This window comes from Neovison vison, chromosome 1 (genome assembly GCF_020171115.1).
Source record: "Neovison vison isolate M4711 chromosome 1, ASM_NN_V1, whole genome shotgun sequence".
Classification (NCBI taxonomy): domain Eukaryota; kingdom Metazoa; phylum Chordata; class Mammalia; order Carnivora; family Mustelidae; genus Neogale; species Neogale vison.
This window is the reverse complement of record NC_058091.1, coordinates 219346337-219358016: the sequence shown is the minus strand read 5'-3', so window position 1 is coordinate 219358016 and position 11680 is coordinate 219346337. Positions and strand designations below refer to the sequence as shown.

Here is an 11680-nt window from a genome sequence, read left to right as displayed (position 1 = left end):
CCCATTTACTAATTTGTAGCTCTGGGAAAGTCACTCAAAACCTCTCTCAGCTTCAGGTCCTTCACCTAGAGGGCTGCTGGATAATGAAATGGAAATGTACCACATGCCGCCGCAAAAAGGAAAGTGTGTGACAGTAAGTGGGACTAGAGCCGGAACTGCTTCTCAGGTCTCAAAATCAGGCTGCTCCACTGTCACTCATGGTAGGGACACCAGCCGTCCTCCAGGTTAGCTCCCCCGGCGCCCAAGCTCTCCCTTCCAGGTGGGCGGCGCACCTCCAGCTCTCCTCTCCAGGTGGCAGCGCAGCTGCCCAGGAGCGAAGGCCTGGCCCCGCCCGCTCTCGAACGTCTCCGCGGGGTCGCCCGGGAAACGCATTCTCGGAGGAACCGGCCTCTGCCAATGGGAAGGGAGCGAGTGCCACAAACAGACCAATAAGGAGGGAGCAGTGCGGGGTTTAAACCTGCGGCCGGGCCCGGCTCCTCCCGGCGTGCTGCGGAGGAACGGCTGTTGAGCTGCGCCGGGTTCAGGTCCCCGGCTGGTTGGTGACTCCCGAGCTCTGCTTCTCCCCACTGAGCTGCTGCCTGGTGAAGAAGAAGCCATGGCGCTCCGGGTCACCAGGGTGAGCTGCTGCGGGCGGCGCTGCGTGGCTTCTCGTCCTCTGTCCTCTACCGGAGCCCTCCCTCCCGCCCCGCTCAACACTCCCGGAGTGGACTAGGGCAGCGGTTTGGGAAGGAGGATGGGGGGATCGGTGGGCCCCTGGCACGGTGGGGGCCTTTGGGAGTCCGAGGGAGAGAGGAAGAGAACGGGGCTGTTCTGGGATAGGTGTTCGGCGCGAGGAGGGAGGGCGGTGGAGGGTCGACGGGAAACCTCTTTTAAAACATGGTAGAGGGCCCCTGAGTGAGCTCCCACCAGCCGCGGAACCCCCTTCCCGGAGAGAAGGTGCCTGCGGTTGGAGGCTTTTCCGATTTCCTTTCAAATGTAAATTAAAATATTTCAGAGTCGCCAGGGACTAAACAGGCAGCCCCTCAATAGGGGAGGGAGGAGGTTCTGGGAAGAAATAAATGGGCTTGTCACAGCCGAAGCGTAGATCCTGGAACCCCAGTGTCCCTTGGGAACCCATTTTTTGCAGCCAGCGTTTATTCTGAGAAGCCTCTCTCTTGCCCCGCCCCACCTTCCCCGACCCTTGACTTAACTCTAACGTGGGCGGGCCGGCTCTCAAAGCGGTCTTGGTTCTTTCAGAACGCAAAAGTTAATGTGGAAAATAAGGCGAAGATCAGCATGGCGGGCGCAAAGCGCGTGCCTCTGGCCACGACTGCGGCCTCCAAGCCCGGGCTGAGGCCGAGAACAGCCCTCGGAGACATTGGTAACAAAGTCAGCGAACAACCACAGGCCAAATTGCCTCTGAAAAAGGTAACTATCTTCCTGAGCCGACTTCTCTCTCCGTAAGAGTCTGCCCTACAACAAGGACCTGTGGTGGAGAAACATTTCATTTCCCGTCCTTTCATCCACAGGAAGCAAAAACTTTGGTTCCTGGAAAAGTTATTGCTAAAAAATTACCTAAACCTCTGGAGAAGGCACCCGAGCCTGTGCCAGAACCTGAGCCAGAACCTGAGCCCGTTAAAGAAGAAAAACTTTCGCCTGAGCCTATTTTGGTAAACTTACTTTGCCTTTCTCCATCCGGTCTGTTGGGTGTCTCTTTCCCCTCGTTTAATAACCCCTGGGATAATAGCATTCGAACAAATAGTGATACTAGTAATGTTTATAGAGTACTTGGCAGGAGGTAGTCTCCACTCTGCATTTGAAGGGCTTTTAAGTGGCATATTCTTCACATGGACTCTCTCTCTTGTATTATTACCTCTACCCTTTAGATAAGGCTTTGAGAAGTGTTAAGTAATTTTTCTAGAGTCGTCCATCTCATCAGGGGCATCTGTGGATGTAAACCCAGGCCATATGGCTGCAGAATCTAGGCTCTTCAGCATTTTGTTACACTGCCCTTTCCCCCCTGTGAATGGTATTAAGTGAGAGCTGCATGGACTGAAGATTTGCAGTCTTTGGTACATGCCATCAGACCAAAATTCCTTGACTGACACAGATTATCTTGAATCCTTTTACTCCCTAATGTGGCCACTGAGTAATTAATAACCCTGTAACAGTGGAATAGATAAAGGTGTAACAGGGAAAGAAAATGTAGCTTTTCAGAGAGTAGATGAGTTTAACAGCCTCAAAACTAAAACTTAAGAACTTATTAAATATCAATTACATTAGTGTATCCACTCCTGTAAAGGAGAAACAGGGCACTAAAAGGAGCTCCTTTGCTGAAATTACAATGAGCTCATTTGATGAAGCTCTAATTTTTAAAATGTAGTTAAGGGGGTGCCTGGGTGGCTCTGTGCGTTAAGCCTCTGCCTTCAGCTCAAGTCCTGATCCCAGGATCCTGGGATGGAGCCCCTTGTCAGGCTCCCTGCTCAGGGAGGAGCCTGCTCCCTCTCCCTCTGTTGTTCCCCTGCTGCTTGTGCTCTCTCACTCAAGCTCTCTCTCAAACAAACAAATAAATAAATAAAATATTAAAAGAAAAGTAAACTAAAACATAGTTAAGGAGATCTCTACTTGGTAGATGGGTCGATGCCCACTTCACGAATCACTTAATAAAGACAATTACATCTTTAAATTAGAAAACAAATAATAGGGGCACCTGGGTGGCTCAGTGGGTTAAAGCCTCTGCCTTCGGCTCAGGTCACAATCCCAGGGTCCGGGATCGAGCCCCGCATCGGGCTCTCTGCTCGGCAGGAAGCCTGTTTCCCCCTCTCTCTCTCTGCCTCTCTGCCTACTTGTAATCTCTGTCTGTCAAATAAATAAGTAAATCTTTATAAAAAAAAAAAGAAAGAAAGAAAGAAAAGAAAACAAATAATAGTTAAAACCAGTTGAGAAAAATGATCTGTAAAGTCTTTCAGTCCAATTCCTTATTTGAGAGATTTGAGGCTATTGCTTTAGTATTGACATTCTGGACATAACATATGAAACCTGGAGCATGCAGTGTCTCTTAATTGGCCATACCGGCTACATGAGGATTCCTTGAAAGTCCCATACTGATCCTTGACTTTGCTCTCCCACTTACTAAGAAAAGCCCTTCTCAACTCTCATTCTTTTAGTTACCTTTTCATCCTTCAAAGCAGCTCAACCATCAACTCCTGAAACTGCCTAACTTACCCTCACCCTTGTTCCCAGGATCAGTCTCATTTCATTTACTTCTGTCTCCTATATTCAAAGCCGTTTGAGGACACTATAAGGGAAGTGTCTAGCATAGAGCTTGACTAGAAGAAAATGCCAATAAATATTTGAACAAAGGGATAGCTAGAGTTTGAAAGAAATGGCTAATAATAATAACTAACTAGGGATGCCTGAGTGGTTAAGCGTCTGCCTTAAGCTCAGATCATGATTCCAGGGTGTTGGGATAGAGTCCCATATCCGGGCTCCTTGCTCAGTGGAGAGCCTGCTTCTCCCTCTGCCTTTGCCTGCACCCCCCCTGCTTGTGCTCTCTCTCTCTCTCTGACAAATAAATAAATAAAAACTTTTAAAAAAGTAATGAACTTTGTTAATCCTAAATAGTCAGGACAGAACTTGTGTTTTCCTGGGCAGTGAGAAGCAGTCCATGTGTTGATATAAAGACTAAAGACTGTCATTCATTTGGGTAGACTTCACATGATGCTGATCCTGATAAACAGATTGTTTACTCATTTCCTTCAGAGGAAAGTCTAGAATGTGATTTTGTTTGCTTTTTCTCTGTTTTACCTATCGGTTTGGGTTCTGCTAACTTAAAACTCTCAGTCTGTTTTGGCTTTGTGCTTTTTTTTTGTATTAATCATGTCCTAAGGAGAGATTGAATAAATTTGAAAAAAAGATACTTTTCCTTTAAGGAAATGAATTATGAATTAAATGTCTATTTAGCAGTTGGTCTCTTGAGTTAGTACCAATAATTGGGCCTTCATTTCCAGATTGTATGCTTCTCTTTGCTATTATTTCAAAAGGTCTTTCTGTTTTAAGGTTGATACTCCCTCTCCAAGCCCAATGGAAACATCTGGATGTGCCCCTGCAGAAGAATATCTGTGTCAGGCATTCTCTGATGTAATTCTTGCAGTGAATGATGTGGATGCCGAAGATGGAGCTGATCCAAACCTTTGTAGTGAATATGTGAAAGATATTTATGCTTATCTGAGACAACTTGAGGTCTGTATTGTTTTTAGAATCTTTTTTTTTTTTTTTAACTCCATTTAGCTTGATTAAAGACGTTTTTTCCACTGAGAGTTTATAATTCAAGCAGGATATGAACAGTATTTCTTTACAGTAGATTCCATTTCAAATTCTCATTCATGGAGTGGCAAAAATCAAGTCACTGTGCTCGCTTCGGCAGTACATATACTAAAAAATCAAGTCACTAACCAAGCCAAGGACATCTGTATTTGCCATTTGAACAGGTAAAGTACAAAGTGACAGTGGATAATAACTGTAACTCTAACGAATGTCCATAGGTTGAATGATATATTTATGTCTATCACAGTTAGGAGTGGGCAAGTCCCAGGCTCAAGAGTTTGAGGATTAGAGGCAGGAGATGGATGGTAATGGAGAAAATGCTGAAAAATTATAACCAGCAGCAACACAAGGCATTTTGCGTCAATGTGGCTGATGTGCATGTGATACCAGGGAAATTGTTCTTTGTATCCAAGAGGGTATACTCAAAGTTTGTGGTTTTCTTTCATTTCATATCACTTCTGAAACTTTCTATTAGTGGCATTAGTCCTCCACCTCAAGGAAGCATTCTGTATACTAACAAGCTGTATACTACCAGATTTGCCCAGTTGTTTGTTAATAATGCGTTCTCTGGGCATCCATTTTCTAGAGGATTGTCCTATAGAAACTTCCTTGCCAGGGCCAGCCTTCCACTTTGGGTTTTTTCTCCTTTCTTTTTAATAAAATTATAACTTTGGCTGAGTGGGTTTAGCAGGTGCATGTGCTGGTCCTTGATGGTTCATTATTTTTTCCTATGGTGTTTTGGGGGTTTAAATCCTAGAGTGGGAGAGTGGTTAGCACATAGGTTCCAGCTGATCTGGAAAGTAGCTGCTGCTAGTTTTCTCTGCTTCACACAGCTCAGGTTCTAGATTTAGAGTCATAAGTGAAAAGATGAGATGATGGCATGATATCTTTGTCTGGGATGAAATGGGTACAGAGTGTAGGTAAGTAGCAGTGATGGTAGGTTGAACATAGTGAAATCTGTACAAAATGAAAAACCTGTCAAACTGTCCTATTTAATGTTGGCTTTCTTCCTCAGTGACAGCTTTATGTAGTGACTGTATGAATAATTAAGTTGAGGACTGTTAGAGATTCTGAACTCTCCATTACTGTTCTGTGGTGACTAAGATTTGTGGACAGAAATGTCATATGGAGTCTTGCTTCTAAAGGATAATCAGCATTCTTTTGCAGGAAGAGCAAGCCATCAGACCAAAATACCTACTGGGTCGTGAAGTCACTGGAAACATGAGAGCTATCCTTATTGACTGGCTAGTACAGGTTCAGATGAAGTTCAGGTTACTTCAGGAGACCATGTACATGACTGTTTCCATTATTGATCGGTTCATGCAGGTGAGCATAATTCAGTAATTGAGGATTCTCCCTTTAGGGTCCTAGCAGAGTCATAAGAAACAGACTTTTTCAGGGGCGCCTGGTTGCCTTCGGCTCAGGTCATGATCTTAGGGTTCTGGGATCAAGCCTGGCATTGGGCTCCCTGCTTAGTGGGGAGTCTGCTTCTTCCTCTCCCTCTAACCCTACCCCCATGCTCATGCTCTCTTTCTCTCAAGTAAATAAAATTAAGAAAAAAAAAAAAGTATTTTTCAGCTAACATCTGTTTTGGGGTAGTGCATTCAGATTTTGCTGTGAGAGTGTTTTTCCCATGTCCCCTTCATAGCTCTCTTGTCTCCTTTTTCAAGTACGTATTAGTTGTTCATCCAGTTGGAATTCCCATTGCAGAATAATTGTGTGCCCAAGAAGATGCTGCAGCTGGTTGGTGTCACTGCCATGTTTATTGCAAGCAAATATGAAGAAATGTACCCTCCAGAAATTGGTGACTTTGCCTTTGTGACTGACAACACTTATACTAAGCACCAAATCAGACAGATGGAAATGAAGATTCTAAGATCTTTAAATTTTGGTCTGGGCCGCCCTCTACCCCTGCATTTCCTTCGGAGAGCATCTAAGATCGGAGAGGTACAAATTCTCTTTGGTAACCTTTAGTATGGTACATGATGAAATATTGCTAACCAAGCAGATCTAATTCAGCTGACTTATAAATCTGTATGAAGAAGAAATAATGTTCCTTGTTTCCAATTTTCATTAAGGCCTTCCATGGGGAGTTGCATTTGAGAGTTAATAGACAAACATTTGTGGGGCGCCTGTGTGGCTCAGTGGTTTAAAGCCTCTGCCTTCGGCTCCGGTCATGATCCCAGGGTCCTGGGATCGAGCCCCACGTCAGGCTCTCTGCTCAGCAGGGAGCCTGCTTCCTCCTCTCTCTCTGCCTCTCTCTCTGCCTGTCTCTCTGCCTCCTTGTGATCTCTGTCAAATAAAAAAAAAAAAAAAAAGACAAACATTTGTGATTATAGTTACAGGCATACTGCTTATTGCCAGTACAGAATTCTCTAATGGAAGTTGAGAGACCTGTGGGTTTTGTTTCAGGTTGATGTTGAGCAACATACTTTGGCCAAATACCTGATGGAACTAACTATGTTGGACTACGATATGGTGCACTTTCCTCCTTCTCAGATTGCAGCAGGAGCTTTTTGCTTAGCACTGAAAATTCTTGATAACGGTGAATGGGTAAGCTCTGTCACAAAGACTTAGGTTACCCTGAGTTTTTAAATTATAAGTGATGTTTGTATGAATACTGGACTTTTTACATTAAAGGACTATCCAAATGGTTTCTAAAATTATAGCATCTACTGAGAGAATGATTAAAAGTGATATTTTGTTTGCCATGTGTTCATAAGATACTCCCACTTCATTACCTAATTTCATCTTTTGATATAAATGAAGACACTCAGGTGAAATGACATGCTAGATGGGGAGCCTGGTTGGCTCAGTGGGTTAAAGCCTCTGCCTTCGGCTCAGGTCATGATCTCAGGGTCCTGGGATCGAGCCCCGCATCGGGCTCTCTGCTCAGCGGGAAGCCTGCTTCCTCCTCTCTCTCTCTCTGCTTGCTTGTGCTCTCTCTCTCTCAAATAAATGAATAAACAAAATCTTAAGAAAAAAAAAAAAAAGAAATGACATGCTAGAAAGTTCATTCATACTCATTGATTCACCAAATATTTCTCCTATGTGTCATAAGCTACCCTATGCCCTAGGAATAGAACCATGCATGAGAATATTGGTATCAAAGGTGAGCACATGTGTATAATAGATTTAAGTACAGGATCCTAGAGAGCATGAAAGAAGAGTGTTTAAGGAGGAAGGCATCTTAAATTTATCTTAAATTTGTTATAATCAGTCCTAGGGAATCTCTTCCTACTCTACTCTTGACTAAGATACAGAAATATTATGAAAACCATTATTGATGAGCATTTCTAACATTAGCATTTGTTGCCATAGACACCAACTCTACAGCATTATCTATCATACACTGAAGAATCCCTTCTAAGTGTTATGCAACACCTAGCTAAGAATATAGTCATGGTGAATCGTGGACTTACAAAGCACATGGTAAGTCAGGGATACTATAAGATGTTGCGGGGGATGTGGGAGGGTACAGAATGAAAATACTTAAGATTTCATGTCTGTAAATGCATGGCTTATTTTTCCTTTTTTATTTTGTGTGTGTGTGTGAGTGAGAGATGGGAGGTGGTGGTCGGTACAGAAGGAGAGAATTTTTTTTTTTTTAATTTAAATTCAGTTAATTTAGGGGCGCCTGGGTGGCTCAGTGGGTTAAAGCCTCTGCCTTCAGCTCCGGTCTTGATCCCAGGGTCCTGGGATAGAGCCCCACATCGGACTCTCTGCTCTGTGGGGAGGCTGCTTTCCCCAACTCTCTCTGCCTGCCTCTCTGCCTACTTGTGATATCTCTGTCTGTTAAATAAAATCTTTGGGGCACCTGGATGGCTCAGTTGGAGCGTCTGCCTTCCGCTCAGGTCATGATCACAGTCCTGGGATCAAACCCCATGTCAGGCTCCCTGCTCAGAAGGAAGCCTGCTTCTCCCTCTCCCACCCCCCACTGCTTGTGTTCCCTCTCTTGCTGTGTCTCTCTCTGTCAAGTAAATAAATAAAATCTTAAAAAATAAATAAAAATAAAATCTTAAAAAAAAATTCAGTTAATTTATATATATTGTATTAGTTTCAGAGGTTGAATTCAGTGATGGATCAGTAGCATGTAACACCCAGGGCTCATTACATCATGTGCCTTTCTTAATACCCATCACCTAGTTCCGCATTTCCCTACCCACCTCCCCTCCAGCAATCCCCAGTTTGTTTCCTAGAATTCAGAATCTCTTACAGTTTGTTTCCATCTCTGATTTCATCTTATTTTATGGGAGAGAGAGAATGTTAACCAGGCTCCATGCCCAGTGTGTAGCCCAGTGCCGTACTTGGTCTCACAACCCTGAGATCATGACCTGAACCAAAACCAAGAGTTAGATGCTTAACCAGGCGCCTCAATGCATAGCATATTTTTAAGTATTTGATGTTTTGAGTTTCTGCATCACTGGATCTTACAATGTTTTCCTCTTTGACTTCATTAACTACTATGCTTTTCTCTTCCAGACCATCAAGAACAAGTATGCCACATCTAAGCACGCGAAGATCAGCACTCTGGCACAGCTGAATTCTGCACTAGTTCAAGATTTAGCCAAGGCTGTGGCAAAGGTGTAACTTGTAAACATGAGTTGGAGTACTATAATAACTGCAAATAAAATTGGCACCATGTGCCATCTGTACATACTATATGTTATCTTTACTGACTTTTAATAAAGTTTGTGGTCCTTTTTACTTCTACCTTAACTCATTCGAATGTTGCTACTTTCCTACTTGAGGATAACCTAAAAGTTGTGTTAAAGGTATGGTGGGGAGTATAAAAAGTGCTTTCAGTTTATTGGGACCCAACCTACATATATAATTATCATTTGTGTGGTTCTTGTTTTATGTATATGGCTTTCGCTTTCTTAATATGGATTACTTTGGTCATGAAGGCATTTAAAGCCTTTCTGTAGTGCATATGTACAGCCCTATAAGCCCTGTCATCTTGGAGAATATGCAGCTTCTTTCGGCTTAAAAGCCTGCCACCTCACCTTTAGACACTCCCCTCCCTTTTCCGGTGGTTGCTGCCATAATTCCAAGAAGTTCTTATTTCTACCACTATTTCTTAAATTATCAACTTTTGTATCATTTTTTTCACCTGCAGAAATAAGAACTTTGTATTTTAATCATACTTTTTCATTGTTGATCAAATAAAAGTAGATCCTCAAAACAAAAAAAAGTATCTTAAAAAGTTGATTTACTCCTTATCCCCCACTTCTACAGCTCAATCCTATCCAGCTGAAGGTATCAACAGTTTGGGATAGATCCTTCGATGCCTATTTTATAAACACAGACGCGCACATAAATTGTTATAGGGATTTCTAAGAAATGGAATCATGCTATATACAAGTAATTCCTTTTAACATGGATAGGCCTTCCCTGTATTGGGGCATTACATTCCATAGTAAGGGTATACTACAGTATATTCATTCTGCTGTTGACCTTCACATTGTTTTTCTTTGCTACTACAGACAAATGTCTTTATTATCATTAAATAACATACTTTCCTTTCTGTACACTGTGTTCTCCAGAATATGTATATACTAAATTTTGGCAGATACTTAGCAAAAGAAAGACCGATGACTTTCTCAGTGTCCTCAGCAGTGTACAAAAGTGCTGGATTTCTCTGTGTCCTTGTCAGAACTGAAGGCAACGATTCTCTAGTTTCTACAAACTTGGCAAAAAATAATCTATCTAGTGTGCTGTTGTAATTTATAATTCTGATGACTAGTTGAATAAATTTTTGTTGAACTTACCAGTATGCGAGGTTTTCCCATTTTATCATTGTCTTTTGACTGTTTATGCTCTTTTTGTCATGCAGACACTTTTAAGTTTTTGTATTATCAAATTTCCTTTTTTTTTTTTTCCTTTTTCTGTAGTTGCTTTTGGATTTTCAGTCCTAAGGTCAACTCCATCTCAAAACTGAGCATCTTCTAAAATTCTAAAATTTACCCATTTATAATCCCTCAGACTTTTTGTATATGGTATAAGGTAGGGCTCTGATAGATAGGTGCCCTTTTATGTTCATACTACATGATCAAAATTATCCTTGTCAACCTGAATTGAAACAATGCTCATCATTTCCTGATCTACTTATTTCTACTTGCTTTTTCATATGATAAAAGTATTATGTTATCTGCTAAGATGAAGCTAGCACTATTTATCAGATATTTGGGGGCAATTTCAAACCTAAGAACTTTATAAAGTTAGGTCCAGTTATAGAAAAGCTTTGAGGTTTTGAATAGACCTGTCTTCCCATTTAGAAGCATTTTTTCTCCAAGGATAGTTGCATGCTCTCCAATTGACTTAGATTTTTTTTTTAAAAAAAGATTTTATTTATTTATTTGACAGATCACAAGTAGAGAGGCAGGTAGGGGGGAGGGGGAAGCAGGCTCCCTACTGAGCAGAGAGAACCTGATGCGGGGCTCTATCCCAGGACCCTGAGACCATGACCCGCTGAAGGCAGAGGCTTTACCCCACTGAGCCACCCAGGTGTCCCTTGACTTAGAATTTTAATTCTATAATTGAAGCACTTTTCTTGTCAAGTTTATTGATTGCTGGGTTTGTGGTTTTTTGTTGTATTGTGAATGGAACCTAATTCCCATCTTTTTATTGCTAGTTTTTTCTTATCTAGCTGGCATCAGTATTCTTACTCATTTTTTTTTACTTTTTTTTTAAAATCAATTTGTTTTTAATGGAGTAGAAAACTTAAATCTAAAACTTTTTTTTTCAATGTTTATGGTATTTATTGTATTAGAATCTCCAACATAATCATAATAGAGAAATCTGTCTTGTTTCTGGATTAGACATCTCAAGTGTTTTTATTATTTAATATTCTTGTTGTTAGGCTTTAAGTAGTCTTCCTATTTTATGTATTTTTCTATTTCTGTTTAGAGTTGTTAATTGTCAGGGCTGTGGAAATTCATTTACTTTTTCAGCTTATTAGGATTATTAATATAGTATAATATTCCACATTAGAGGTTTATTCAAATCAAATGAATTCTTGCTCATGGTACATAGATTTAATGTGTTTCTTCTAGAAATTTTTGCACCTTACTTGGGAAACTGACCTAGTTTTTGTTGTTGGTATGGTTTTCTAGTTTTTCTTGTATTTTACTAGCTTTTGGGTGGATTACAGAGGTTTCCATTTTTATATCACATACTTTGAATGAAAACCTTATTAATTCATTTGAAACTAGCTTAACTGGGTACCATGGTGGCTCAGTCGGTCAAGCGTCTGCCTTCGGCTCAGGTCATGATCCCAGGGTCCTGCGATTGAGTTCTGCATCAGGCTCCCTGCTCAGTAGAGCACCTGCTTCTCCCTCTACCCCTTCCCCAGCTTTTGATCTCTGTCTCACTC

General features: G+C 41.7%; 1 protein-coding gene across 1 annotated transcript; it reads left to right on the top strand.

The window, feature by feature from the left end:
- Positions 1 to 469: 469 nt before the first annotated feature.
- Positions 470 to 10075, top strand: CCNB1 (cyclin B1). Its single transcript, XM_044267810.1, has 9 exons — positions 470 to 616; positions 1237 to 1407; positions 1509 to 1649; positions 4039 to 4221; positions 5473 to 5631; positions 6016 to 6252; positions 6718 to 6858; positions 7627 to 7737; positions 8788 to 10075. The coding sequence occupies exons 1-9, from the start codon at positions 596 to 598 to the stop codon at positions 8893 to 8895; spliced, it is 1272 nt and encodes a 423-aa protein (XP_044123745.1). The 5' UTR covers positions 470 to 595; the 3' UTR covers positions 8896 to 10075.
- The last annotated feature ends 1605 nt before the right edge of the window (positions 10076 to 11680 follow it).

What these genes read in the sequence shown, in the direction of transcription:
- CCNB1 (XM_044267810.1), top strand. Translation starts at nt 596, where the DNA reads ATGGCGCTCCGGGTCACCAGG. An exon ending in CCAAATTGCCTCTGAAAAAG is followed by an intron (nt 1,408 to 1,508) that starts GTAACTATCTTC and finishes TTTCATCCACAG; the next exon opens with GAAGCAAAAACTTTGGTTCC. An exon ending in TTATTGATCGGTTCATGCAG is followed by an intron (nt 5,632 to 6,015) that starts GTGAGCATAATT and finishes TTCCCATTGCAG; the next exon opens with AATAATTGTGTGCCCAAGAA.